We start from the raw sequence: 27,893 nt of genomic DNA, 5'->3' as shown, positions 1-27,893 counted from the left end.
CGCGGAACTCCAGCCCTGGAGAGCGGCGGCAGCGGTGACCCTGAAGAAAGGCCCCTGGCCGCTGAACGACGCCGGCCGGCCGGCCGGCTTTGGCGCTGGGGCTCGTGGGGCGGGCCCGGCCCTCGTTACAACGTCCTGGCGCGGCCGCCGAGAGCGAAGACGCCCCCGGCCGGCAACCCCGCGCCCCGGGCTGCGGCGCTTAAGTACGACGCGTCCCAACGGCGGGGCGGCCCCTCGGCAGCCGCCCCGCCCCGCCCCGCGCCGGGCTCACGTTCCCAGGGGCTGCGCGGGGAAAGGCGGGGCAGGGAGGCTCCCATTGGCCGGGCCCCGGCGCCGGGGCGGGATTGGCGGCGGCGAAGGGAGGTTCCTTTGTTGGGGGCGGGGGACGCGGCGGCGGCGCTCGTGGGGCGGCTGAGGGAGCGCGGGGGCGCCCACGGCTGCTGCTGTCCCTCCGCCTGGCAGGTAGGAGCCCGTCTCTGGGGTGGGGGGTAAGGGGAGCTCTCCGAGAGAGCCCTGGGGCGTGGGCTGGATCCTGCTCTGCTGTCCAACAGGCGTCAATCCGGAGTGACTCCCGTGGAGTCACACCAGCCTGAAACTGGCCTGCTGCAAGGCAGCGTAGAATTAGGGCCAGCCTCTGTGTGTCGGGGTTGAGCTTCAGGCTCTCCTGAGGCTAGGATTGGTGCTCGGGGGGAACAACCAGAAATCAGTGCTTTCAGGGGCAAGCCCTAGGAGCTTGCAAAAATTGTATCCAGCCTTGGTGCTCTTTTTTTGTGATCAGAGTAAAGCACCAGAACTGTTGCCTTTGCGGGCTGAGCAGCGATCCATTCTCCTCCATGGCAAAAGCATTTTGGGATTGACCAGATGTTTACGGGAGGGAGAATCATCATCTTTCTGTGGTCTTATTAAATGCCTGTGACTAATGCTGCCTGTTACTAATGTGTTGTTCAGCAGTACTATTATTCTTGACCTCCTCTATCACCCACGGCATGCCAGGAACTTAGAGAATATTCAGCTCAAATGTGCCTTGGTGTCTCACTTTGGCTGGTTATTATTATTAATGCAGCCTTGTTGCTATAAATAGTGCTCTACAGTGGAGTCAACTCTGTGACCAAGAAGTTAAATCCTTGCCTGGTGGCGCTCACGGTCTCATTTTTAATGTTGATTTTAACGCTGTTTAGAGTCTATATTGGGTATCAGGAAATGCCAGTGCTTAGTAACGGTGTTTAAAGTCTACAGTGAGCCAATTGCACTTAGCTGGAGCTAGGGCACAGTTTGTTGAGATAAAGCTGTTTTTCTCTAATTCTGTCCAGACGTAAGCCAAAAAGAAACTGCTTGTCAAATAGGGTTTCTTGATACCATTCAGTGGCAAATTTTGAGTGTTGGGGGCCAATTCCTGAGAGATACTGACGTCCCACAACTTCTATTGGGCCTGCTCCTGAGTGGTGGGCAGATTTCCATTGTTTCTGCCAGCCTTTTCCTAAAAATATGCCAGAAATTGCTACCTCCACTTCAGCTCTATCATTGGGAGCAACGCTGGGGCACGTTTCAGATTTTGGTATCAGGGGACAACTTCAATTGTGATTCCTGGGGCTACTTAGGCACTTGAAAACTCTAGTTTTTTGGGAGATAACTTAGCAGTTAACTGACAGGAGCCCAGTATCTAATTTCTTTATAAAAGAAAGAAAATTAAATAAATATTAGACCCACTCAGCTCTCATAACAACATGTTCTGACATCTTGTGAACAAGTCACTTAAGGGACACTGATTAGGTTTAAAATTTTAATGTATATTCTTACTTTATTACTAACTCTGTGGACACAGAGAGAGACACTGTCAGGACTCCTGGGTTCTATCCCAGCTCTGGGAGGAGAGCAGGGTCTAGTGGGTTACAGCGGGGAGCAGATACATCTGGGTTCTATATAAGAACATCAGAATGGCCATATTGGGTAAGACCAATGGTCTATCTAGCCCAGTATCCTGTCTTCCAACAGTGGCCAGTGCCAGGTGCCCCAGGGGGAATGAACAGAACAGGTAATCATCATGTTGCCCTGTTGCCCACTCCCAGCTTCTGGCAAACAGAGGCGAGGGATATGCAGAACATGATGTTAGATCCCTGGCTATTAGCCATTGCTAGACCTATCCTCCATGAACTTATCTAGTTCTTATGGGAATCATGTTATAGTTTTGGCCTTCACAACATCACCTGGCAGAGTTCGACATGTTGACTGGGAAGAAATACTTTTTTTTTTTTTTGTTTTAAATCCGCTGCCTATTAATTTCATTTGGTGACCCCTAGTTATTGTGTTATGTGAAGGAGTAAATAACACCTCCTTATTCACTTTCTCCACACCAGTCTTGATTTTATACACCTCTGTCATATCCCCCCTTAGTCATCTCTTTTCCAAGCTGAAAAGTCCCAGTCTTTTTAATGTCTCCTCATACATTTCTGTTGCCCTTCTCTGTACCTTTTCCAAATCAGATATATTTTTTTTGAGATAGGGTGACAAAATCTGCACGCACTATTCAATATGTTGGCATACCGTGGATTTAAATAGAGGCAATAAGATATTTTTCTCTTATTATCTACTATCCCTTTCCTAATGATTCCCAATATTCTGTTAGCTTTTTTAATTGCCACTGCATATTGAGCAGATGTTTTCAGAGAACTATCCACAAATGACTCCAAGATCTCTTCGGGTTCAGCTAATTTAGACCCCATCATTTTGTATGTATAGTTGGGATTATATTTTGCCAAGTGCATTACTTTGCATTTATCGACACTGAATTTCTTCCGCCATTGTGTTGCCCCCAGTCACCCAGTTTTGTGAGATCCTTTTGTAACTCCTCGCAGTCTGTTTTGGACTTAACTATCTTGAGTAATTTTGTATCATCTGCAAATTTTACCACCTCACTGCGTACCCCTTTTTTCCAGATCATTTATGAATATGTTGAATAGGACTGTTCCCAGTACAGACCCCTGATGGTCATCACTATTTACCTCTTCCCATTCTCACCTCTTATTCCTACCCTTTATTTCCTATCTTTTAACTACAAAAAGAACAGGAGTACTTGTGGCACCTTGGAGACTAACAAATTTATTAGAGCATAAGCTTTCGTGAGCTACAGCTCACTTCATCGGATACATCCACTGCATGCATCCGATGAAGTGAGCTGTAGCTCACGAAAGCTTATGCTCTAATAAATTTGTTAGTCTCTAAGGTGCCACAAGTACTCCTGTTCTTTTTGCAGATATAGACTAACAGGACTGCTACTCTGAAACCTGTCTTTTAACTGAAGTTCCTGGCAGTGCTTTCAGGATCATCTAACAACCCTTAATTTACTTTAATGATAAGCCTTTTGTTATCTTAATCACCCTGCCACAGTTTATAAACAAACTCCCTGCTGCGAAGGCTGTGCTGCTCCCAGCTTCCGAACTCATCACATATCACACTCAAGCTGTTGCAGTTAAGAGCTCCGTCTGGGGCTAGGATGAGTAGACCTCCCTACGAAACTCAGGTGCCATGAGCAACTTTAATAACACTAGTTTAGACAAGGCCCTGAGCCCACTGACTTTTTATGGAATAGAAATCTTGTTTTGCATTTGTACTTGAGTTGTTTCCCTAAAGAAACATTCTCTCTGGCTGGTAGAAGCATTAAAACATGCTGATTGTCAAAATGTCAAGACTATATTTGGTGGTAACTTTTTGTTACCAGGAGAATACACTGTATTTATACACACTTATTTACACAATTATACAGCTAAACATACATTTAATCAGATTCTTCATTTTCTGTTTTTTGTGTTAAGAAATGCATCACTCACCATTTTCTGCTTACTAGATTATTTTTACTTGTGACTTCTGTCAAGCTGCATTTGGATGGAAATTGCAATTCAATAAAAAATATGTCAAAACAGCATTTGAAAATTGTTTACCCGTTAACTAACATGACCTTACAATGTGTTGGATACAAAAGAATATGTTTCATAAACTTTTTTAATTTACAACTAACTGATTTATTAAACAAAGGCAGTATTAAATGTAGGTAGTGAACTGACAGACTGGTATTTAGACTTCCGAAAGTGGTATTTAGACTTCTGAAAGTCTCACTGGGCACCTACATCTTTAGGTGCCTAAATACCTTTGAAAATCAGGCCCTGTGACCTTCCACATTTTCAGAAACTGATCTCATCAGCTTTCCTGTTTTTTCAGCTTCCAGTTGTTTTCTCAGTTTTGAATGAAGTGGTCCAAAGAATATTCTCTTCATTTCTCTCTTCGCCTACTAGCTAAACTGAAACTATGTACATTAAGACCAAATCTTCTCTGAACAGCAGAAACTGAGAAGTACTTACATTAGAAGTGCAAATACCAGCATTCACGCCATTGTAAAGACTGAAAATAATATTTTTACCCAGTGCAATACTTGATTGTGACATGTTTATAAGTATGAGGCGACCTCAGAAGTTAAAGATGTTTTCCCCGCAATACAGTATATAATTAAAAAGCAGAACCCTTTAACTTGCCAATTTGGGGAGGGCTCACTAATGCACCAAATTTTTATTAATTGATTTTTAAAATATTACAGTCAGTTTGGGCCTTTATTATAGAGGTCATCATAATTTTAAAGTTAATTATAAACAGGTTGATTTTTAAAAAGAAAAGTGAATTTAAAGGTTCTGATTTTAAATTTGTTTTAAAATCTTTGATTTTTCTTCATCCTGTGGGACCAGGATCAGGCCCGTTGAGTTCAATGGGAGCTGTGGAGGGGATCATTATCTCTTAGGACTTGCACAGACTGGTTTTGCACAGCCTCCCCGCTCCCCGAAAAAAGCTTATATTGAAGTTAGTGGTGATAATGTTTTAAATTGAAGAGTTCAAAGCCTGTGGTTAAAGAAATGCAAGAACACTCTGTGTGTGTGTGTGTGTGTGTGTATTTCAGATGTGTTAAGACACAAGGAAGGAGCTGGCTTAAATTTCAAACATTGGAGATTCAAGCTGTTCCTTGCATAGATTACAGCTAAATGGATACCTTCCCTTTACTTCTTATGCTATTAACAGCCCCCTTTTTCCTTTTAGCTTTGACACGGGGCTGCCTACGCAGAGGGATCATGTTATGGATCAGGGATATAACACACGCCTAGAATAATGCACATTCAGTGTGAGGACACCTTAGTATCAGAAAGATGTTGACAAATCAGAAGGAATTCAAGAAAGCACAATAAAAATTATTAAGGAGCTAGACAGATATTAGCAGGTGCAGCTAGTGGAGTTGCATTGTTTACACCAGGTCTGAATCTGACCTTCTGTATACACCGTTGCATTAGTGACAACGAAGGGAGCGGGCTATAGTACTGGAAGGGTGAAAACAACAAGGAGGGAATGGAACTGTCTAGTAGATGCCTGTTTAGTATCTTTGATATATTTTGGGATCCACAGTTAAATCCTGAAGGATTTTATTGCTGAAGGAGTGAACAAAATATATGAGCAGGGGACTATGTAATGTAACAGACGAAGTGCTGACCTGTAAGCTCTAGAATCAGTATTGGAATTTAATATGTAGTACCCTTAGATTTGCCTGGAATATCTTTTAAAGGTTTATGATCATGGGCTGGTTTTGCACAATAGATGGTTCCAGTTGGAACTGAAGGACTCTAGCTAGAGGTGCCATAGTGGCAAAGTCATTTCTCAGGCATTCCAGCCAGACAAGTCCATCTCTTTGAAGATTGTGTTTAATCACCTACAGCTAAGGTTTAAACTACTGGTATGTAGCTTACTAACGTTCAGTTGTGTAAATGTTCAATATTATAGTTAATTCAAAACCCAAAACACTATTTAAAGAAGTCAGGTAAGGTCACTGAGAGTACATCTACACTGCAAAACAAACAAACATCAGACCCAACAGCCACCTCAGAGCATGGGGTCAACTGACTCAGGCTTACACTAGAGGACTAAAAATAGCAGTGTAGATCTTCCTGCTCAGGCTGTGAAACCTGGCGATGGGTGTGGATCTCAGAGCCTGAGTGGGAAGATCTACATTGCTATTTTTAGCCCCACAGCACAAGTCCAAGTAAGCTGACTTGAGCTTCGAGACTTGCTGTCATGAGTTTGGGGTTTTATTTGGCGTTTTTTTGCAACATAGACATATCCTTTGTGACTAAAGTTCAACTACATAGCACATAATTTATAAAACCTCTGCAATTAAAAGCAAGAAAGTGAATAGTTGAAGAGATCGTAAATCTTAAGTTGCCTACAAGCTAAACAAATACATTCTTCTTATCAAGTATGTGGGGGGGGGGAGAGACAGATTTCCTTGCAACACAACAATCTGGACTCTGACCCATAGATTTTTGGGGTGGTTTTTGTATTATTTTTGCTTATTCAATTTTGGTGTCTAAATATTTTTACAGATAAATGGGTTTTCATAGTTGCTATGTTTAATTGACAGTGGATTTTTTTTTTCTAAAGTAGTTCCAACTGCTGTTTCCAGAGAATAGTTCGGTACATGTAATTTATTAGGAAAAGTATCTAATACATTTATGGTAAAAATATGTAGATAAACTTGCATTTGAGGATTAATTATATCTGTTATGTAAGACCATCTACTCTGCTATGGATGAACTGCACAATTCAGGGAGAGGTGTGTGCGCAGAGATGGCTTAAAGCCCACATTTGACACCCCAATCTGGCTGCATCTGCATGCAGGACTGCTCCTCCTTGTACTGAGTTAGAGCAGCCCTAAGGCTGCTGTAACTTACAATGGTGCCAACCAGCAATTGGCATGAAATAGGGACATCCCAGTCATTCTGCCTGTGGCTTCATCTCTTTTCTTTTGATAGTCAGTAGCTGGGAAGAAGAGTGGCAGGAGACGTCTCTGTTGGCTCTTCTCTTGTTTGGGGTGATCCTCCTGATGCAATAATAGTATTTATTTTGGTCAGAGTTAAAGTTATGAATTAAAGGGAAAAATAAATAAATCAGGTCTGCCGTTAAGCAAAAACATCACAATTGAGTCAGGTGAAGAGAATATGTGGAATGTAGGATTGCTTTGCCCAGGAACAGCCAGATCTCACTTACAAGATTGCTTTGCCCATGAACAGCCAGATCTCACTTACAAGTATTCACTAACATGGGATTTTTGTCTGGAAAAGGCTGAGAATTGCTGCTGTGATGTCACTGCAACAATAGTATGGCCAAGGCCTTAGAACAGTGGTTCTCAAACTTTGGTACTGGTGACCCCTTTCACGCAGGAAGCCTCCGAATGCGACCCCCCCTTATAAATTAAAAACACTTTCAAATTTATTTAACACCGTTATAAATGCTGGTGGCAAAGCGGGATTTGGGGTGGAGGCTGACCACTCGCAACCCCCTGCGGGGTCCCGACCCCGAATTTGAGAACCCCTGCCTTAGAATGCCTGTGCAGCACTGTGGAGTGTGTGTTTGGGGAAGAACTCTGCACTTTTGCCCTCCACTACACACTTGTCATTAGTACAGGGGCAGACCCACCATCTGCCTTTTTAAAAAAAGTATACAGAGACTGAGCAGGAGGAGCATAGTTAGAAGACAAATAGTTAAAACTGGGATGTCCGGCACAGGAGAGGTGACCACAGCTGGTAAGGAGTTTTCGAATGAAAAATTGTTCCTGGGGAAAGGGTCAGTTTCAACAAATCTCCCACAATTTTTTTTTTTTTTTGCAGGGGTTTGAAATTTGTTAGTTTATACTACAAAACTTTAAAAAGTCAAAATTAAAATGTTTTGATTTACCAGATCTTACTTTAAAAAAAAATATTATCATCAGTTTGTGAAAAATTTCAAGATTGACCATTCATCCCGTTTTAGGAGAGGAACAAATTTAAAACTCTCAAAAACCTCTTGCAGAATGGGGAACCAGGTTTCCCCCCAGTCTGTGAGATATCAGCAGAAATGTCTCCCTCCATCCCTGCAACTCCTTATGTAGCTAAAAGGAACTTGCAGAGCAAAGCAGTCTGACACCAGTTTGCTTCTTTAAGGATGTTTGTTAAATTTATGAAATGTTGCGAAGAATTTCTCTCATCTGACGAATGTTCCATGGCTGAATGTTGATTCTGTCATGCCCGATTTGTCCCACAGGGACAGGTCATGATTGTGGTTGCTGCAGGCAGAACCAGCTAGGACAGGGTTTCTCAAACTTCATTGCCTCATGACTCCTTCTGACAACAAATATTACTACACAACCCCGGGCAGGGGGACCGAAACCTGAGCCCCGCTGCCCAGGGCAGGGGGGCCAAATCCCAAGTCTGAGCCCCACCACCCGGGTCAGGGGGGCCCAAAGCCAAAGCTTGAGGGCTTAAGCCCTGGACTGGGGAGCTGTAACCTGAGCCCTGCCGCCCAGGGCTGAAGCCCTCGGGTTTCGGCTTCAGCCCTGGGCGGTGGGGCTCTGACTTTGGCTTTAGCCCTGGACCCCAGCAAGTCGAACGCCAGGCCTGGCGACTCCATTAAAACAGGGTCCCAACCCACAGTTTGAGAACCACTGAGCTAGGATGTTGTTAATTTAAAAAATTTTAAAAGGCTGTTAATTGTGTCCCACCTTTTGAATTTGCAATTGATTTGTCTTGGATGGCCTCCTTTCATGCATTACTATTTTAGCTCGAGCTTATTGATTAGCAAAAAAGCCTATTCCACTAATATTTAGGTAATGCTGCGGCATCAGATCAATTCGACCTAGCTGAAGTGTTTTCGTATTCATGAAGCTTTGAGACTGGTGAGTACATGTATTTGTCACAGCAAGGTGTGCTCTATTCACCAGAATATTGGCAACATCAATTTGGTAGCTCAAATACCAACATTCGGTATTTCAAAAACTCCAAAAAAATGCCATTTGTAATATTCTATAAATATTTTTGGCTACCTAATAAATTTAGCAAATAACAGCACTGGTTTGTGAATGCTTGGTGAAGCCAAGAGTAGCCAGATTTTGTATTTGATTAATATTATTTGACCCGTTCTAATTATAATGGGCTTCTCTCAGAAGTCAAGTGCAATAACCTGAGCACAGCATTATTGATTGTCTGAGCTCATGTATATTAAAATAATTTCCCTGTGTTCTTTTAAAAAACCATAAAATCCTTCAGTTGGTTGAAAAATTCTACAGAGTGTTTGTTCCCCACAGTGGTGGTCTTCCTGGATCACCTCAGATCCAGCTAAACTAATTAGTAGCTGTTTAAAGCCTTCCACATACTTGTTTATTTAAATTAGCCTTGTCATCCGCAAGCCTTTGTTATGACTTTCTACCTGGGGGATTATAGAGAGTTGCTGCCATGGATGCCCAAGGATCTATTTAGTAACATACTTGTGGACAAGGTAGATAATGTGATTTTTTTTTTTGGATTTTAAAGTACACAGAACCTTGAGCTAAAATGTTTGTCAGGTGTGTTCTTCGACATATTAAAAGAAACTGAATGACAGTAAGGGCTGACGTTATTTTACCACGCTGGTCGTTACTGGATTCGTGTTTGCACAGTTGGGGTGCACCTGTACTGACTATGGTTCAAAGTGCATAAGTAAAAAAGGTTCCTTGTGGTCATTGAACAGTGTTTTTCTGAGAGATCAGAAGTTAGGTTTAAAGCTCTATATGAACATCTTGCTAACAGGGATCTGTAATTTGTTTACAAGATTTTGTGATATCCCAAGAAGTGACATTTTCTGTAACTTTCTGAAACTTACCCAAACCATGTAGCTGCTTTTGGGTCTGAACCCTTGAGTGGGATAGTGTAAAAATAACTGGCATTGCAAATTGTACTGTCAGGTTGTATTGGTACAGTCTTTACTTTCTAAGAATGATTGATTGAATTTAATGGTGTGTGCATGGGGTTTTATGACAAGACCCTATAGATGTATAAAAGGCAATTTGGGTAGAGCAGGGCAGATTCTGAGCTGCGTCACACTGGTGTAAAGGAGGAACATCTCCTCCAGAGTGAGTGAAATCTAATTAAGGGACTGCGGGAACTTATTCCCTTAGGGCTCGATCATGGAGTTTCCACAAGCCCTGAGTAACAGGCAGCACGCACCTGCAATGCCCCAGGAGCAAATCAGGGAGTGAATTGCGACTCGGGCTATGTCTACGCTCCAGGCAGTACCATGGCACAGGCACGGCGCTGTAGCGCTATAGTGTAGATGCTTCCCGGAGCGACAAAAGGGTTTTTTCCATCACTGTAATGAATAGACTTCTCAAAGGTGGGGTAACTGAGTCAGTTGAAGAACTCTTCCATCAATCTAGTGGCATCTGCACTGGAGGTTGGGTTGGCTTAACTAAATTGTTCAGGGATGGTGGATTTTGGACGTTCATGAGCGGTGTACCCAGGTTGACCTAAAATGTTAAGTTAGCTCAGTCTTCAATCGCCATTCGCTCCTTGCTCCAGCGTGGAAGTAACCTATGCCACCCTGTCAGTGCAACTGATCTTTGTTTCGATACCAGCAAAGCTGTGATGACTGGCACACCCACTCCCTGATCCCCCATCAATGAGCAATTAGTCATGAGTAATCAATCACTCATCCAGGTAGAAGTTGCACAATCAGGTCCTGAGATGATTGCTTTATTTCCCTTTCTTTAATGTCTCCGTTTCAGAGAAGTTGACCTGTCGAGAAATCCCCATGTATCCCTGTAAGGAAATTACCTGTCCCAGAAGTTCTTTAGGGCTTGATTCTCTAGCAGCCCTAGATACACAACTGCTAGTGAAAAGAATGGCTGTTCATTTGGACACAGTAACTTTATTCATGTGCAGAAGTGCTCTCAGGATCATGGTCCTTAGTTAGCAACCATAGAGCTGTCAGAGCAGGGTACAAAACCTGCATTTGTTCCGAATGTACCACTAGAGTACAAGTGACTCTCCAAAGAGCGAAACTGTGATTTTTAGCATAATAAGTTGTAATGTGAAGTCAGAAAAGTGCTGGAAAAGAATGAAAGCAAACTTGCTGTTTTGTGTGATTAAAGATGCACAGAGATGATGTGATCTTACGATTTTTGCTCAGGACAGGCTAAAGTGTTTTTCCTTACTTAGACGCAGGGTAAAGCAAATCCATATTGTTTTAGTTGTGTGGAAGTTGGGAAAGAGGGTCACTTTGTTGTTTCTTTCAGAGAGCCCAAGGTTGCAAGTGCATGGTCTGTGAGGGGAAGGAGTTCTGCATGAATGGCCTTGGATGTGTGAAAATTAGGTTCTGAAGCCTCCCTGAATGTGAGGGCCAAGGTCTGTGGGAGGTGGAACTACCCAGAACTAGAGACTGACTGCCCTGAGCTAGTTAGTAGTGAGTGTCCGCTTTCAGAAGCCGCGGAAGTGAAGCCGTCCCCAAAAGGAACTGAGGATCTGGCAATGGATGGAACAGGCCACAGAGTAACTGGAGTCTTCCAGAGAAAGCCCAGGCTTTGTGAAGTATCTTTAACACCTTCTTCCAGGTTTTCCAGAGCAAAAGCAACATATGTGGCGAGGCAGCCATTAACTGATTGCTACCGTGAATGGTTCTATTTGCCCCATCGCTTTAGCAGCACTCTTTTCCACCCTGGAGGGCGGCAGGTGAGAAGATTTCACTTATTATTTTATCTATTACATTTTCAGCAAAAGACCCCCAGATGAGGTTGGAGATCTGTTATACCAGGCTTGATTTTTTCACTTGTGCCAAGCCCCCATATCACTTATTTAGGAGCCTGACTTTGGACTCCCCAAGTTTGTAAATTTTGGCCTTTGAGGTAGACATGTTGGGAATGAGGTTCAGTGCAGACATCCCCCTCCCTCAGCCTGGCTATTGGAAAGATTTTACCAAAGCATTTCAGATTAATTCATTTTTTGGTAAATCCTTCTGTGCCTGGTAAGCCACTCGGAGCATTTATCTGGAGCCTTCCTCCAGATAATTGCAAGTAGTCTCTTTTGCTTGACCTGGCCAGCGATGTGCATCTAAACACTAAATTAGATCGATGTTAGAATGGACTCACCACTGACTTGCCCTCTCGGGGCTGGGCAGGAGGTATCAGGTTCTCCACCTCTAGCACCCCCTGTCGGTAGCTCCTCCGGCCCTGTGATGGTTTGCCTCTTCTCGTGAATTAGCCCTGCAGCCAGATCACATTTAGTCCCAGCTCTTGTGGAGTAAACAGAGTCCAATAAATTAAACTCAGATAAACGTAACTCATTGCCTCTACTCAGGTTCACTCCTCCATGGATTCTTCATCCCTTCCCAGGTTTTGTGAGGTTGGTCTCTCGCTCTTGGACAGGTGGATGCCTGCCCAGGGCTTTCTCCCCAGTTCCAAACTCCATTGTCCTTTTTCCCCCCTTGTGTCACGGTGTGTCTGCACTATCTTTTCCAGTGGCTGGTTAGGAAACCCAGGTCCTCCCTCTCCTTGGGTTCCAGTCCAGGCACCCTGTGGCAAGCAGCTAGGGTCTGCTCCCTCAGACTTCTCTCTGCCTGCCTGGACTCGTTTTCCTTCCTTCAGGTCCTTTCCCACAGCCCCTTTTGGGACTTACTGTACATTTGCTTCTCTCAAGTCTTTTCCTCCACTTTCTAGCAGCCGGGGAGGGACTGCAGAGTCCTTCCCCTCTCTCCCTGCAGCCATCATCTCATCAAGGGCTTCCTCCCTCTATGCTCTCCACCCAGCACCTCCTCCAGCTGGGCTTCATCATCAGTTAGGCCTGGCCCAGCCTCCAGGTGCAACCCTGTGTACTAGTTGCTTTCTGTTTCCAGTTAACTCCTTTGTCAACTGTGTGGGGCACATACTCTATCACGAGCAGATGCAGCCTAGTGTGCTGCACATTGGGAGCACATCAGACCAGTGCTTGGTGGTCTGCGTTGGCTTCCAATAAGCTTCTGGGTGGAATTCATAGTGTTGGTTTTAACCTGTGAAAGCCACAAACAGTGTGAGACCTGGTTACCTGCGAGATTATCTCTCCCTGCGACACACTGCCGCTGTTCAGATCGGCAGAGATGCTTGAGCTCCCTCAATAGAAACGAGAGGGAACAGCTGGTGGTGCGTTCTGAGGGGCCTTCAGTTGTGGACTCCTTTTGTCTATGAAAACCCAGACTTGTTAACATTGTGGGCATGCTGCAAAGCCCATCCTTTCTCCTCCTTGTTAAAGCGGGTGAGGATTGGCTACGCTTCTGTGCGGGCCTTTGTTTTCGTTGTGATGGTTAGTTTATGGGATAGAGGCTCAGATCACTGGATTGGTGTGTGTTGTATTTAAACACTCTGAATGAATAAATAAATAAATGTAGCGTGATGACACTTCACATCCCTTTTCCCCACAACACATGCTTTATCGTGAATGATGTCTCATGCTGACAGATGTGTCATACAGCCTCCAGGTACCTGGTTTGCCTCACCGCAAATATGGCGACAGTACCAGCCCATTTCAGAGCTGGTGTAAATGGGTACAACTGCCCTGAAGGCAATGGAGTTGACATGTGAGTGCTTGCTTACACCAGGCCTGGATTAGGCTCTGAATCTCTATATTCTTGTCCTGCTGACAACACAATAGGGCTTTTATTTGCACTTCTGCTACTTGTATTGTTCAAAGAATTCCCTTTGAGTTAGAAATTTGTTTTCTCATTTCTGTTTGCTGGAGTTCTCCCCATTGGTGAAACGCATTTATAACCTAGTCAAAGCCGTACGCGACATACAGGCCTTTAATGTGTGAACTATCATTGCTTCATTCTATATGTTTTTCCCCCCTCCCTCCAATGTTTCAAGCAGATGAAAATGGTGGAATGTCTGGGCTACAAGGAGCACCTTCCGAATGCTCCTGAGCATCAGCCAACACTTCAGAGCTCAGCAATGGAGGCCAAAGTTTACCTCTCCAGTTCTGAGCCCCTTCCTGCCCTAAATGCTGACCCTGGGAGCCAGGCCTCACTTTCCCTTTCTTCAGCCACTTTGAAGTCTTTGCCTAACAGAACACTCCCCAGTTTTGAGACAGTAATCCCAACGTTTTCCAGATCGAGCCTTTCCATGCCACCTTCAGAAGATGACGACTTTGAACAGCAGGAGATAAGGTCAAGAAGCTTACCAGCTCGAAGGGTTTTTCCTTCATCTGAAGTCTTCCCCTCTCGGTATCTGCACAGTGGCTGTACTCCAGTAGAAGATCCCATGCTCAGCACAAGCAGGCGGTTAAATCCTCTCTTTGATGACTGCGTAGCCGTGGAACAGGAAAAAAATAGGTCGTCCTTTCAGGCTGATTACTGGGCATGTGCAATACCTGATTCTTTACCCCCGTCTCCGGACCGGCAGTCTCCACACTGGAATCCTAATAAAGAGTATGAGGACTTGCTTGATTACACTTACCCCTTGAAGCCAAAATACAAGCTTGCAAAGAACCCCAAGTCTGTGATGCCTGATCCCTTCTTCCATGACTCTGGTATAGATCTTGACAGCTTTTCCGTTTCACCTGAGAGCACTTTGAAGTGTATCAGTGCACCCGGTCAAAATCACCATGCTTCAGGGAGCAACGTAAGCCAGAGTAAGGAGTGTGGGATCTCAGCAGAGAGATTTTCAACTCCCTTGTCTAAGAAGCCAGGGTATTTAGGAGCAGTTCCTTACTATGGGCCTTCACCTGTCACAAAAGTGTCCTTTGCAGAATGTGTTGGTACTCTCACCAAAGCCGATCCCGTTAGAGGGTTTGCAAACAGTTTGCTTACTTCTAAGTGTGCTGGACTAAGTCCATGTGATCCGACTCACATAGCTGGGAGAGGCTGGGGTAACAGAGGAGATGAAGACTTTTCAAAGTATCAAGTAAAGGAAAAGGGTGCCAGTCATTTTGTATCCACTACACAAATACTGACACTGAAAAAAGCATGGGAGAATGATGAAGAATTTCTTTCCCTGCCTCCCAGAATCAAGGAGTTAGAAGGTTTGGCTCAATATTTGTCTGATCTTTCGCTGACTAAAGGGAGACCGGGGCATGACCAGGTGCAACAAGACCTTCCATGCTACAGTGGCAGCAGAGGGCAGCTTTCCTCTGACTCTGTTGAAGATCAAGGCAGCGTAAAGAGCAAATATGGAATTCAGGGCAGTGAGGATTGTGTTCTGTGTCACGCATGCAACCTTCAAAAGCCCTCTACAAAAACCATTTACCAGGACCACAGGGAATCTGTAAGAAGATTGGGAATGCCCTCCATCAGGGACATGCTAGATGGGAGATACCTGTGTGCACTGGAGAGTGAAGGGCAGCATCTAACAAAAGGGAAGGACCAACAGAAAGAGTCACTTGCACAATGTATTAAGGTGGGTTGAAACCAGAATTAATGGAAGCTGTCTGTGTATTTTTGTTTTCCTCCCAGTTCCTTTTGCATGATGTTTAAATTTCCTGCAGCTGCTACTAATTTATACATTAAGTTTCATTGGAGCAGACTGGTTCTGATTGCGGGAGGGCGCCTTTGCCAGCTTGGGGTTCCAGAACGCCACACAACTCTTGCTGCCTGTGGCACCCAGGCTAAAGTGCAGATCCCAGCAGGCAACAGGAGATTTTTCCTGCAGCTTCGTGAGGCGCTGTGGTTTCGTGTCTACTGAGTTTCACATTGAAATTTCAGGTTTGAACGTACTGAAAAGCTCAGAAGCTGTGTCTGTGCTGGACTTTCACCGACAACATTTCCCACTAGTGCGGCTCCACGAATAAGAGCTCTAGTATAGCCAAGGCACTGGCATTATTAACAGCATTTTTCCTTGGCTTTCTCTGAGCAGGGTTAGATGATATTGATGGTGAAAACACTGGTGATTCTGGTGACTTGTCTACACAAGCACTCTTGCCTTTGCTGCCGTTGACGTGAAGCTGCCCTGGTGGCAAATCTTTGGGGAAACGATCTAGGGTAGACACAGCAAGAATGACACTGTGAAATTGTCTGCTTTTCTGCCCCAAACTACAGCGTGGCTTGAAGCTCAACCCCAGATTGCTGGAAAGTTTGTGAGCCTATCCGTGAGTTGGCTCCAGTTTAAGTGCATATTGAAACCAGGTAGATTTTTGTCAGGAAAGTTTATTAAGTCTCTTTTTCTTAATATGCTGTAAATCAGAATTTTCAGTGTAACTCCTAGGACTGATCAAAATTTTTATCCAGCTTTGAAATTTGGTGGTGGGAAGGGGAAAGGAAAAACATTTTTGGTGATTTCTCCCCCTCCCCCCCCCACACACACACTTTTTTGACTCGCTGTTGAGCTGGTTGAATTGTTCTGCATTTTGATGACATTTCAAAAAGGGGGGCAGGGGTTGATTTTCCTCCTGCTGGACTTTTGCTCCCTTTAGTTTCAGCTGGGTCTAGACCTTCCTAAGTAGTGGCTTTGTCCCCAGTATCACACTGCGTTTATTTGGTCATATGGTTGTCAGTATTCTGAGTAAGCGACCATGCTGCTAATTGCTAATGCCAGTTATAGAGACAGATACGGAGGGATTGCTGTACGTAGGCACAGGACTAACTCACTACAGTATGTGAGATCAGAATTAGGTCCACCGATCCCAGCCTTAGCATTTCGAACAAGCAGTTTCATCTCTGTGTTTGTTTGGTTGTACTTTGCACCACATAAGTTCTTATTAGGCCTGTTCTAAACTTGCAAGTTGTAACTGTATAACTGTTTCAGGCAGGGGAGTGGGTTTTTTTTTTTTTAATTGACATAGTTATATCAGTACAAGCCATAGCGTGGATACAGATATTGGTACAAAGGTGCCTTTTACCAGGATAGCTTATTCCCCTTCCTGTACAAGACTAGCTATACCAGTATAAAGCACCTTTATACCAATATAACTGCATCCTTTTGGTAGGGAGGAGGAGTTGGTTGTGCTTTAACATTATTCGTGTGGTTAAAGTGCTATAATTTTCTAGTGTAGACAAGGGTTAGGTGAATTAGGGCCTGATTCTTATCTTCAAGGCAGCGGAGGGTGCTTAGCTCGTACAGAGGGTCCTCAGCACCCTGCAGAAATACACCCGGCCTCCCCCCAAACACACACACAATTTAAAAATAGACCTTTAGGAAGATTCATGGCAAAAACATTCAGTAACTCTGGTGCTCTACAAAGTGGGGCCCCGCTCCTGCAGAGAGAGACGAGCGAGCAAACCCTCATGCCTGTGCAGAATTCCGTTGACTAAAAGGCCTTTCGTAGCAGCCATTTGAAAGTCAAGTCAATAACACTAGTGACTCGTTAGCCACGTTGAATACGTTTTGGAGTATGCTGGTAATTTTTCATCTGTCTCTGCCTTCCCTCCTCATCTGTGCCCTAAAATGGCTTGCAAGAGCATAGGATGTAACTTGCAATATTAATTTTGTTCAGTGTGCTTTTAGACATTAATTTTCGTTTCAAGAGTGTTAAACCCAAATAAATGAATAGCTTTCTTGGGTTTTTTGTGGGGCGGAGGGGAAAGAAGAGAAGGAAGAAGTCAACACTCAAACAAGGACCTTCAAGAGCAGTGATTCTAAAGCAGCATGGAATAAACATTCTGTGAAGCATCCTTTGGCCACGTATTAATGTCATTATTATGGAAAAAGAGAGAAGTAATGCCTTTTATTGTGATTCATCTAAGTAGATATTTTGCTGTCAGCTAGAAGAGCTAATTCATTGGCTGTACAAAGTAGCAGACGTTACAGACAACTGGATTCCACCCGAACCAGACGTTGAAAGTGTGAAGACTTCCCTACATCGTTACCTGGTAATTATATTTTCTCCCCAGACATGTATTTTAGTAGGAAATGTTGCATAAAACTCTTCTTTTTTTTCTTCTAAATACTTCAGGGTTGTGATTTTTTTTTTTTTTCTTCAGAAAGACTCCGTGTAGGCCTTGGGTCAGTTATTGGATGTTAGTCTGGGAGACCTGTGTTCAATTTTTGCTCTGTCAGACTTCCTAGGTGACCTTGGGAAAGTCACTCAGCCTTTTTGTACCTCAGTTCCTCATCTCTCAGATAAGGATAATACCACTGCCCTACCTCACAGGCCTGTTCTGAAGATAAATATATTAAAGATTATGAGGTGCTCAGGTACAAAGTAATGGAGGCTATGTAAGTACCTAAGATAGATGGCTGCTTCTATTGATTTCAGTGGGAGAAGAGTTAGGCCAGTGCTGGGAGCCTTTTTGAAAATCCCACTCAGCATATTTCGGTAGAGTATGTTTTGAAACAAGGGCGGGGGGTTATCTTGGTCAGTGTGAGAGCGTCACGTAGCTCTAACGCTTTTTATTTAGATTTTCTCTATGTGATTGGGGGAAGGAACCTTATTTTCCATTGTTGTATTTTATTAACATCCTCTGTTACTTCTCCTTGATACGTTCTTTGGTTACCTGCTGTATCTTACTGAACAAAGGGGTGGGCCCTGGCCATTTGGGGACGGTATCTGCACTACCATTCTGTTCTCCTTCCAGAGATGTGCTGTACTCAGAGCCCTAGAATATCCACCCCGGGCGTGGGGCCAGCCCCACAGCTCACCTACAGTCCGTTTGAGGGTGTTAAGTGGTGCATAGGCCATTTTACCCGTTCCAAATAAGCCAAGCGTTAGATTAGACTCGCCACTAGCGTGCTCCCCCATGGCTGGGTGTGGCATCTCAGGCTCTTCTTCTTTAGCGCCTCCTGATGACAGCTGAGCCCCTCCAGCCCTGCAGTGCTCTGCCTCTCCTCAGGACATGCCCCTCCAGCCAGGTCACATTTAGTTCCCTCCCCACCCCTTAAATAAATAAACTAAACTCAAATAAACATAACTCTCCGTATTCCGCTGCAGGCTCTTCACCCCTTTCTGAGCTCTGCAGGGCTGTCACCCTCCTAAGATGCAGAGTGATGCCTCCCAGGGCTTTCTCCCAGTTGGCCCAGTTCCACACTCAGTAGTCGTCCTCCCCCTTGTGTCAGGGTGTTTCCACACCACCCATCCCTGTGGCTGGTCAGGGAACCAGGCTCCTCTGGGTTCCACTGCTGCCTCAGGCTGCTCACTGCCTTCCTGGACTTCTGCCTTCCTTGGCCTTCCCACAGCCCCACCCAGGGCTTATTGTACCTCTGCTTCGCAAGGCTTTCCCTCCACTCTCCAGCAACCAGAGAGGGACTGCAGCATTCTCTCCCTGCAGCCGCCTTCTCAGCAGGGGCTTCCTCCCTTTGTGCTCCCTGCTCAGCTCCTCCCCCAGCTGGGCTTCATCTTCCACTTGGCCTGGCCCACTAAATGCTCTCTGTCTCCAGGTGTCTCTTTCCTTACCTGTGTAGGGCACAGGTGTTCGAGGTATTCTACAAGTTAGAAGTTAGTATAACTTTTCAGTGTGTCTTTTTAGGGCAGTGAGCACATGCTACACACAATATTCCACTTGTGTTGGCATGTGATGAGAAATCAGAGTGGTAGAATGAATGGACCATTACTAGTTGTAATCCTTTTTAGTTACCTTTGGTTACCTGTGGAGGGACTTGTTCATTTTCTCCTCCCCAGGGGAGGTGCCCAGGTCTCTGGGAGGCCATGTGCTCCCAGGTTTAGCGCATAGCTCTCAGGGTGGTGGCAGAACTCGAGTCTAGTTCTGCTTTGCCAAAGAGTCGCTGCGTGGCCTTGGGGCACATCACCTGAGCTCCGTCTGTTCTTCCCTCTGTAAAATGGGGAGGATAATACTTACCCATTTGCCTCCCAGGGGTGACTGTGAAGATTACAGCGTGGCCTAAAGTGCTTGGAACCCTATAGCTCAGCAAGAGTGATGCGCAGGGCTCATCTATAAGGCTGCATGTACACTGTAATGGAAATTGTGTGAGTAGATTTCCTGGGATGAGTAGGTCCAAGTCAGAGCCTTCTGTCTTAGGCTTCTCTATCTGATCCAGAGTCAAACCACAGGATCCAAGCACCCCCAAAAACTAAGGGAAAATTCATATCCAGGGGACACCTTTGGGCCCATCTCTACCCAAAACATCAAGCACATCACACTTCCAAAATGGCTGCTTCCCATAGGCCAGGAGATCAGGAATGCTGAGGTCCTTTTGATGATAGGTCTTCCTCCAGGCAGCATGATGCAAGCAGCTAGTCGTACATTTCTATCCTGGTATACGGGCCGCAAAACGCTTGTAAAAACAAAACTTGTTATCTTCGCAGCAATTCAAGAAAGATGTAGCTGATCACCAGACGCTGACAGAGAGTGTGTTACAAAGGGGTGAAACCCTCCTGAAATGTATGGCGTCAAATTCACCGGGTAAGGGGGCTTTCTTTTGGACGGGATGTGGAGAGTGTCTCTTTGCGTGTGACAACAAAACCTGCAAGAGGTCAACATCCAGCTGCAGCCAGACTCTGAGATTCATGTCCTGAGCTATGCTTTGTGTGGGGGAGAGATTCAGCAACCGTGTCAAAATTAGTGGGAGCTTTAAAGAGAAGTGGCTGATAACTTGAAACTGGGCTGTTTATCAGTGAGCTCTAGGGGGAGGTTAATGAGAGCTTTTTACTTATAGTCTGGGGACTAAAGTCTACCCTTGAAGATGCAGGTCTAAGGTGAAGGTGAGAGTCCTGGTGAAAACCATGGCAAGTCAATTCAAGAGCTGCATTTGGCCCCTCAACTGCAGTTCAGACTCCAATTCATGGAAGACTAGTCTAGTTATTTGTCTCCATTTAAGCCATCACTCACAGGCTAGTTTAGCGCTTACAGTTTTTTAAACTAGTGTCATAACCTCCCCATGCCACCTCTACTCCACCTCAAATAAGAAGGCATTTGTCAAAGATACTTCTTGGAAATTTAACGGGAGAGCCACGTATTTATGCTTCTTTTCTGTACCTTGTATAGTTGTTTCTCGAACACGCTACTTGCCAACTTCATCTCCAGCCATCACTCAGCTGGAGATGTTATGGTCGTGAAGTTTGCTGGTAACAGACAGTAGCAGATCTTGATTTCTTCTGTAATAAGGTCACAGGGTTGGTGCTCTCTTTTCCCTTCTCTAGACTGCTTCTGCGCCTTCCTCTCCTCTAATAGCATTGGCAGGTAGTGCAGCCGAGCTGCTCCAGGCATGGAGCGCTCTTTGCCCTTCCCCTAATGCATGGTAGCAGCAGTAGGAGACGTCATCGTTTTGGTTCTGCCACCGTTTCCATTTCAATGCTTCGGTTTTTGTATTAAGGGTTTGAGAACCCTGATGTGGTAAACTCCCTGTAGATTGGGGTGTAAATCTTGTGCTGGGAAGGGACCATTTAACATAAGCAGGAGGAGACAGAGATAGCTTAGTGGTTTGAGCTTTGCCCTGCTAAACCCAGGGTTGTGAGTTCAATCCTTGAGGGGGCCACTTAGGGATATGGGGCAAAAATTGGGGATTGGTCCTGCTTTGAGCCAGGGGGTTGGACTAGATGACCTCCTGAGGTCCCTTCCAACCCCTGATATTCTATGAGATGGCTTTAAGCTTCCATTGCACCGTTCTGTGCTCAGTAAGGACTTGTTTGAATAGACAGTTGTGGGCCACTCCCCACCAGCTCAGAATAGCTGGAGCGCACCCCTAGGGGCTGCACACGAGGGCAGCCTAGTGCTTGGGGTGGCAAGAGAACACCTCTGTGTCAGGTGGATTTCCCTGGTGGGGAGACACACTTGAGGTCACATTCTTTAAGCTGCTGGAGCTGTCAGGGGCCAGATCAGGACCCTGTTTTTTGGATAGCATGTTGATTAGATATGCAGAGAGAGAGACTAGTTGGTTTTTAAAGTCAGCTTGTGTTGGAGCTATCTTGGCTTCAGACAAAGGCTTGGGAGGGGTGGGGGGGCTACTTAGATTACAACCAGTAGTAGCTGCATCATCCGCTTTCCTGTGCAAAGGAAGTCAGGGTCTGTAAACCTTCAGGAGCTTTGGTTTGGGATTCTATTTTCTATTGATTTGTTTTTGTAAAACTTTGCACTTCTAAAACCTTAATTTAATGTTTGGGGAGTGAATTGAGTAGAGAGCTAACAGCTGTGCCCACAGACGTGTGTGAATAGATCTTTGAAAAATCCTCCACTGCCTGGGGGAATGAAATCTAGCTGGAACTTTGTTCAAAGAGATTTAAGTTTTTAAAATGATCTGACTGCATGCACAGTCACTGCATGTGTATCTCGAGACCTGGTCTCAACTTGGGGGTCCCCAAACGTTTTTCTATTATAACATTGCATTGTGGTATTGAAAAGGCGGTGAACCACTGCACTAGAGGCATCATTTCTAGAAGCACATGCCTAGATTTGTGTTACAAATAAATCTGATAAAATGTAGATGGAACACTCCTGTCTGCTTTCTGTGTTGGCTTCACTATGTAGAAGTTCCATGGTAATAAAAATCTCCCTATACTCTTGTTAGTTTTAAAGGACACCCTTGGATTGATTGCAAAACAATCAGAAGAACTTGAAAGCCATGCAGAACGTTTGTATGAATCGGTTTTGGCAGCTACGGATGCCATTGGCGGTGACAGCCTGATAAAGGACAGTGACACACAACAAACGGTTGCCCAGGCAAAAGAAGCCAAGTGGGTAAGCAAAGGACTAAAACGTGAATCCCTTCCTGCATTGGTTCTTGTGACATGGTGATATTCAGGATAAACAGTCTGATTTCCAGAATGGGCTAATTCAACTATCTGTGTGATTAAAGACCACATGTTTTTGGAAATTCCAAAACCTTAGACCCAGCCCCAAAGGGGATTCCGAAGTGCGAAATCACAAAGGGTCCTGCACCCTTTTGCTGAAGGGAATGTAGTAAATGAGAGGGGAAAGGTGGCAAAACTTGCCAATGACACAAGATCAAGATTTAACAAGTAGGTGAGTGGGCAGCAGAATGCTGCAGATGAAGTTCGCTGCTGACAAATGAAAGGTGATTCATGCTGGAAGGAGTAATGTCAGCTAAGCTAATGTAACAACTTAGGAAAAAGATCATCTCAATGAAACCTCTGTTCGATGTGTAATGATGGTCAAAACATCAAACAGTGGCAGTATGTGTAACATATGGGCTAGAAAATATTGTCTTGCCATTCTATACATTAGTGGTCCACCCTAAACCAGAATACTGTGTTTCTCAAACAACATACTGGCAGCAGAGGCAAATGACAATATTGATTACAAGCATGGAGAGACTTCTATGCGAGAAGAGATTGTTTTTGTTTAGAGAAGGGACCAGTAAAAGTGGACGTGTTAGAGATGTACAAAAATAACGACTGGCTTAGAGAAATAAATCAGACGCTCTTGTGTGCCCTTCCTCATATGACAATTAAATGTTCTCTTGTTCTTAACTTGAAAAGCGACAGGTTTCAAAGTGATAAAAACAAATAGCATTCCACATAACCAACCTGTGGAACTCATTGCCACAAGAATATCATAGAGGCTAATGATAGGCTTCAGAAAATCATTAGACATTTGTGTGGGTAAAGCGAACAACCACAGTTACATTAGATCAGATACCCAACATTTTAAGGCATAATTCAAAAACTAACAGATTGGAGCTAGGAACCTGTGGGCAGGTTGCTCTGTTATTGTCTGCTACAAGGTTTCTTGCACCTTTCTCTGAAGCACCGGACAGTGGTCATTGCCAGAATAGATCGCTGGCCTGAGCAGGAAGGGCGATTCCTATGTTTCTACATGTGGCCTTCATAAGTGGGGGCCACATGGCATCCTCCGGGGGGCTACGGTGTGTTTAGTTTTGGGAGGTGAGGGAAAGCAGCTGCTAGGTTCCGCGTGCTCCTTCCCAAACCTGCCCAAAAATCTGCTGGGAAAGGCAGCAGAAGTTAAGGCTATTCAGAGGATCATTAGCTCTCCCTTCCCAACATGGACACCCCTTGGAGTTTGGGGTGGGAAGGCTCAGGCATGACAGGGGTAGGTGGTGGGGGCACAGCCCGTAGAAAGCTGTGTTCCTTGTGGGGAAGGCGCAGTGGGGCCTCTGAGCTTTGTTGTCTTTGAGAATTACCCAACTTCCACAGGCTTAAAGCCTGACTTCACCATGGGTTTTGGTCTGTGCCGAATTACAGAGCAGCTGCTACAGGCCCTCACCAGTAGAGGGGAGAATGTGTTGAATTCTCAAGGGATTTCAAACTACTGTTTCCTATTGGGGTTGCAAAGTAAAGCTTCACCACCAGCAAGCAGCTTATGCTATGAAACATTGAGGCCTTTCACCGTGGGCAGTATTGCCAAAGGATCAGCACTGGATAATCAAGAAGTATTTTGTTTAGAGGAATTTAGATTCATTCATATATATAATTTTCTCTCTGTAAGACTTGTGCACTAGCCTTGTTCTGTAGGGCTTGATGTTTAAACAAGGACTACCCGTGATAGTTGCGGATAGAGCACTGAAATTTAAACTCATGAGACTTTTGCCTCAAAAACATTAAAAACGCATGAGACGACACCTAGGCAGTGACCTTGGAGCCTCTGCAAAGGCTTTAGCGTTCAGAAACGCTCTGGAGCAGCTAGAGAACATGGTATCTTCTCCCAGTCATCTCCCTGGTAGTTATGAAATGCTTTGCCTCTTCCAAGATAGAGTCCAACAGATCGTTATCTTTATAGAATTAACCCTGTCAAGGGTGCAGGGAAGTTGAGGTCTTAGCAACTTGCGAAAGATGCTGGTCAGTGGCTCCTTGTCCTGGGAAGTATGTTTTTCCTTCTGGAAGATGCATTGGTTTCATGAGTCAGGCAGGATGGGTCAGGTTATAGACGGCTGGCCCAGGACTCGGGAAAGCTTGGTTCCATTCCCAGCTCTGACAACAACTTGCTGTGTGACCTTGGGCAAATCACTGCGCTTTAGTTAGTTCTTTGGAATAAGGACTGGCTCTACTAGGTGTTTGTATGTTGTCGAGCGCAACGTGCCCTGATCTTGACTTTTACAAGCTGCACCTCTGTGTTACTGTAATATAGCATGACAAGAGTGCCCGTGAGCTGCTCAGGGCAGGGGGCTGGAAGCACCCCCACGACCCCAGCCCACACCCCCAGCCCTCTGCCCTCACCCCTACACCCCCCCCACACACCCAGCCCTCTGCCTTCACCGCTGCACCCCCTTACAACCCCAGCCCTGACTCCGGCACCCCCCGCCCTGACTCCTGCACCCTCCTCACACACTCCCCAGCCCCCTGCCCTGACTCCTGCACCCCCCACACCCTATGCCCTGACTCTTGCACCCCCCACATCCCCACTCCCACCCTGAGCACCAAACAGGAGCTCCTGCACCCTCCCCCCCCCCATTCCCACCTGCACCCCTTGCACCAAATGGGAGCTGCCCAGGTAAGTGCTCCACACCCAAACCTCCTGCCCCAACCCTGAGCCCCCTCCCTCATTCTAGCTCCTAGCCAGACCCTGCACCCCAACCCCCAGCCTGCTCCTTCACCCCCAGCCCTGTGCTCAGCACACTCCCACCCTCATCTCAGTGCAGAGAGAGGAAGAGAATGGCTAGAACCAGGGAGAAGGTAGGTACCCACTGTATGGGGGCAGGCCAGGATCCCAGACTGGCAGCAGGCTGAGCAGGGCCGGCAAACGGAACCCGAGATCGACAGCAGGCTGAGCCTCTCAGCCCACTGCCAGTCTGGGGTCCCGGCTGCCAGCCCCGCTCAGCCCTCTGACGGTCTGGGGTCCCGGCTGCCTGCCCCGCTCAGCCCTCTGACGGTCTGGGGTCCCGGCTGCCTGCCCCTTGCCAGCCGGGGTCCCGGCCGCAGGCCCTGCTCAGCCTGCTGCCGGCCTAGGTGAACGGAACCCCAGGTCGGCAATGGGCTGAGCGGGCCGGCGGCGTAAGATCAGCATTTTAATTTAATTTTAAATGAAGCTTCTTAAACATTTTGAAAACCTTGTTTACATATGACAATAGTTTAGTTCTATAATATACAGACTTATAGAGAGAGACCTTCTAAAAAACATTAAAATGTATTATTGGCACGCGAAACCTTAAATTAAAGTGAATAAATGAAGACTCGGCACACGAGTTCTGAAAGGTTGCCGACCCCTGGCCTAAGCAATATCAGCTGTCAGGCTACAGGAACCATCTAAAGAACCAAGTTTTCCATGAGCTGGAGAGTTTCCAGAAAGTCAGGGTACACCCCAAACCAGAATCCTGTTATTCACACTGGTGCATACAGCTCTGGCCCTACAGCTGGCTGGGCTGGGCTGGGCTAGGCTTCTGGCATCCACTAGAGCTATCCTTCCAAGCCGCCTTCGCTCAACTCCAGTCTTCTGCTACCTTGCGCACCCAGACAATAGGCTCCTCTCTGCCCAGGTAGGAGGCCTGTTCCATGTGGGAGGCACCAGGGCCCAGGCAATCCAGATACCTGAGTAAGAGTGAGTATTGGAGAGGAGAGAGGGGCAACAGAGCGTCCTTACTTCTCACTTGATTCCCATGTAACCCCGCTCTGGTAGCTGATATCAACAATGAGTGTGAGGAGTAACCAGGCCTCCTCCTTCCTCCCCTCCAAACTCCACAGCACAAGGGCCCTGCAGCAGGCTTCAGGGATTTCTTTAGGTGGATTAGAATCTCCTCCCGTCCCCCAGCTGTCTCCATCCATCAGAGGCCCACCCTGAGCGATATGGGCCAGGTACCCAAAATGAAATGGCCTTTCTCCCCTGTTGGTGGGGAGGATTTTTCCCCCCCCAATAGAATATATAAAGTAATAGGCACAACTGTAAGATCTGGGTCCAGCAATTGTAAACCCAGGTTTACAATGCAGTGTGGATGGATACTCAAGTACGGGCTTGGGAACCACAAGCAAGGTCCCAGATCTTGGTTTACAATGCATTTTAGACATACCCTTGGTGCTGCCGTGATGCACATAATACTACTATAGTATTCAGTTGATATCTGAATTTCACACGCATGGCTCTGAATCATTTGCCTTCAGTGACATGCTTCAAGCTGTTTTCTTTGCAGCACAGTATGGTGACAGTCATGCGAAGAGATGCATTTCTTCAGCTAGTGACAACTCAGCTTTTAATCTCTAAGAAGATACCTAACCTAACCTACTTTTGCTGTTCCTTTTTCAACTTGTTTAGTTGCAAATAAGAACTTGCTTCCTTGAAAGCTGTTAAGGAATAAGAACCACACCTGTGACTTAGCAAGGAACAAGCGATAAAAGTATAATATTTTACTCTTCAAAGATATACCCAGAGATTATTAAGCAATGCAAACATGGCTTTTCTTTACCTGGACTGCAGCCAGCTTGTGGTAACTAGCTCTCTCTTTATATTTCAGGTAATACCTCTAGCAGAGATGGAATTTGTCAGCCGATCTTTGGAGGCATGAAGGGCGAGATGCAGCAAGACACTCTAAGCAATAACATTTTCAACTTTTATAGAAATGTCAAAGTGAAATTGATCACGAAGTACAGTGCTACTTGGCAATACTGGGATGCTTTTCATCAGTTTGTGAAGTAAGAGCTGGTGGTTACTGTGTTTTTTATTTAAAAAAGTCCGGCAGTTTAAGTTGTTGTTGTAGCAGGTACAGAGGTGCTCTTCAAGCAAGTGCTCACTGAAATTTTCATTAGCATTTCCCTTTAGAAGTTGCTTGTTCCATTTAACAGTGTGTAATTGTCAGGAATTACCACCTTTTAAAACGGGCGAGTAGGCTAAACAAAGTACCCACACCGTTTATGCTCTATTGCCCTGATACACAACTTTGTTTCAAGTAAAGCTGTGTGGTTTTATTGCATTGTTGCATTTTTTTTTACTTTTACTCTAAAATTTGGCACTGGGATTTACCGATAGGAGGACCCTCTTCAGCTTCTCAGGATCATACTAAAACACTCTAGTTATTTCTCTCATCAACCACTGAAGCAGATTATGTGCACATTCACAAGTAGTTTGTCTGATGCGAAAAGGTCGAAAGCCCTTAGCTAAATGATAGTTAAATATGCCAAAAGCTTTGAGTAGTTCTTCCAAATCTGCTAATCTTCTTAATGCAAATGTTTGTAAAACACCATGACAGAGAGGGCTAGTGTCACAGCTGTTTAACCATTGCGCTGATCTCCCTTTATTTCTCTTTAGTAATTTTATGCTGCTTTCACAGAAAA

At 45.3% G+C, this 27,893-nt stretch overlaps 1 protein-coding gene across 1 annotated transcript; it reads left to right on the top strand.

Moving 5' to 3' along the window:
• Positions 1-381: 381 nt before the first annotated feature.
• CEP68 (centrosomal protein 68) lies at positions 382-27,530 on the top strand. The gene is made up of 6 exons (XM_073339474.1): positions 382-462; positions 13,706-15,229; positions 17,515-17,637; positions 20,028-20,124; positions 22,226-22,395; positions 27,077-27,530. Exons 2-6 carry the CDS (start codon positions 13,706-13,708, stop codon positions 27,125-27,127), a joined length of 1,965 nt encoding a protein of 654 aa, XP_073195575.1. The 5' UTR covers positions 382-462; the 3' UTR covers positions 27,128-27,530.
• Positions 27,531-27,893: the final 363 nt, after the last annotated feature.

Source organism: Lepidochelys kempii, chromosome 3 (assembly GCF_965140265.1).
Source record: "Lepidochelys kempii isolate rLepKem1 chromosome 3, rLepKem1.hap2, whole genome shotgun sequence".
NCBI classification, from domain to species: Eukaryota; Metazoa; Chordata; order Testudines; family Cheloniidae; genus Lepidochelys; species Lepidochelys kempii.
Note: the sequence above shows the minus strand (reverse complement) of the source record. Positions and strands in the feature narration are given on the sequence as shown.

Coding starts and splice junctions, on each gene's coding strand:
- CEP68 (XM_073339474.1), top strand. CDS start 13,706: ATGAAAATGGTGGAATGTCTGGGCTACAAGGAGCACCTTCCGAATGCT. Junction 15,230..17,514: donor CACTTGCACAATGTATTAAG/GTGGGTTGAAAC, acceptor TCATCTAAGTAG/ATATTTTGCTGTCAGCTAGA. Junction 17,638..20,027: donor CTTCCCTACATCGTTACCTG/GTAATTATATTT, acceptor TTATCTTCGCAG/CAATTCAAGAAAGATGTAGC.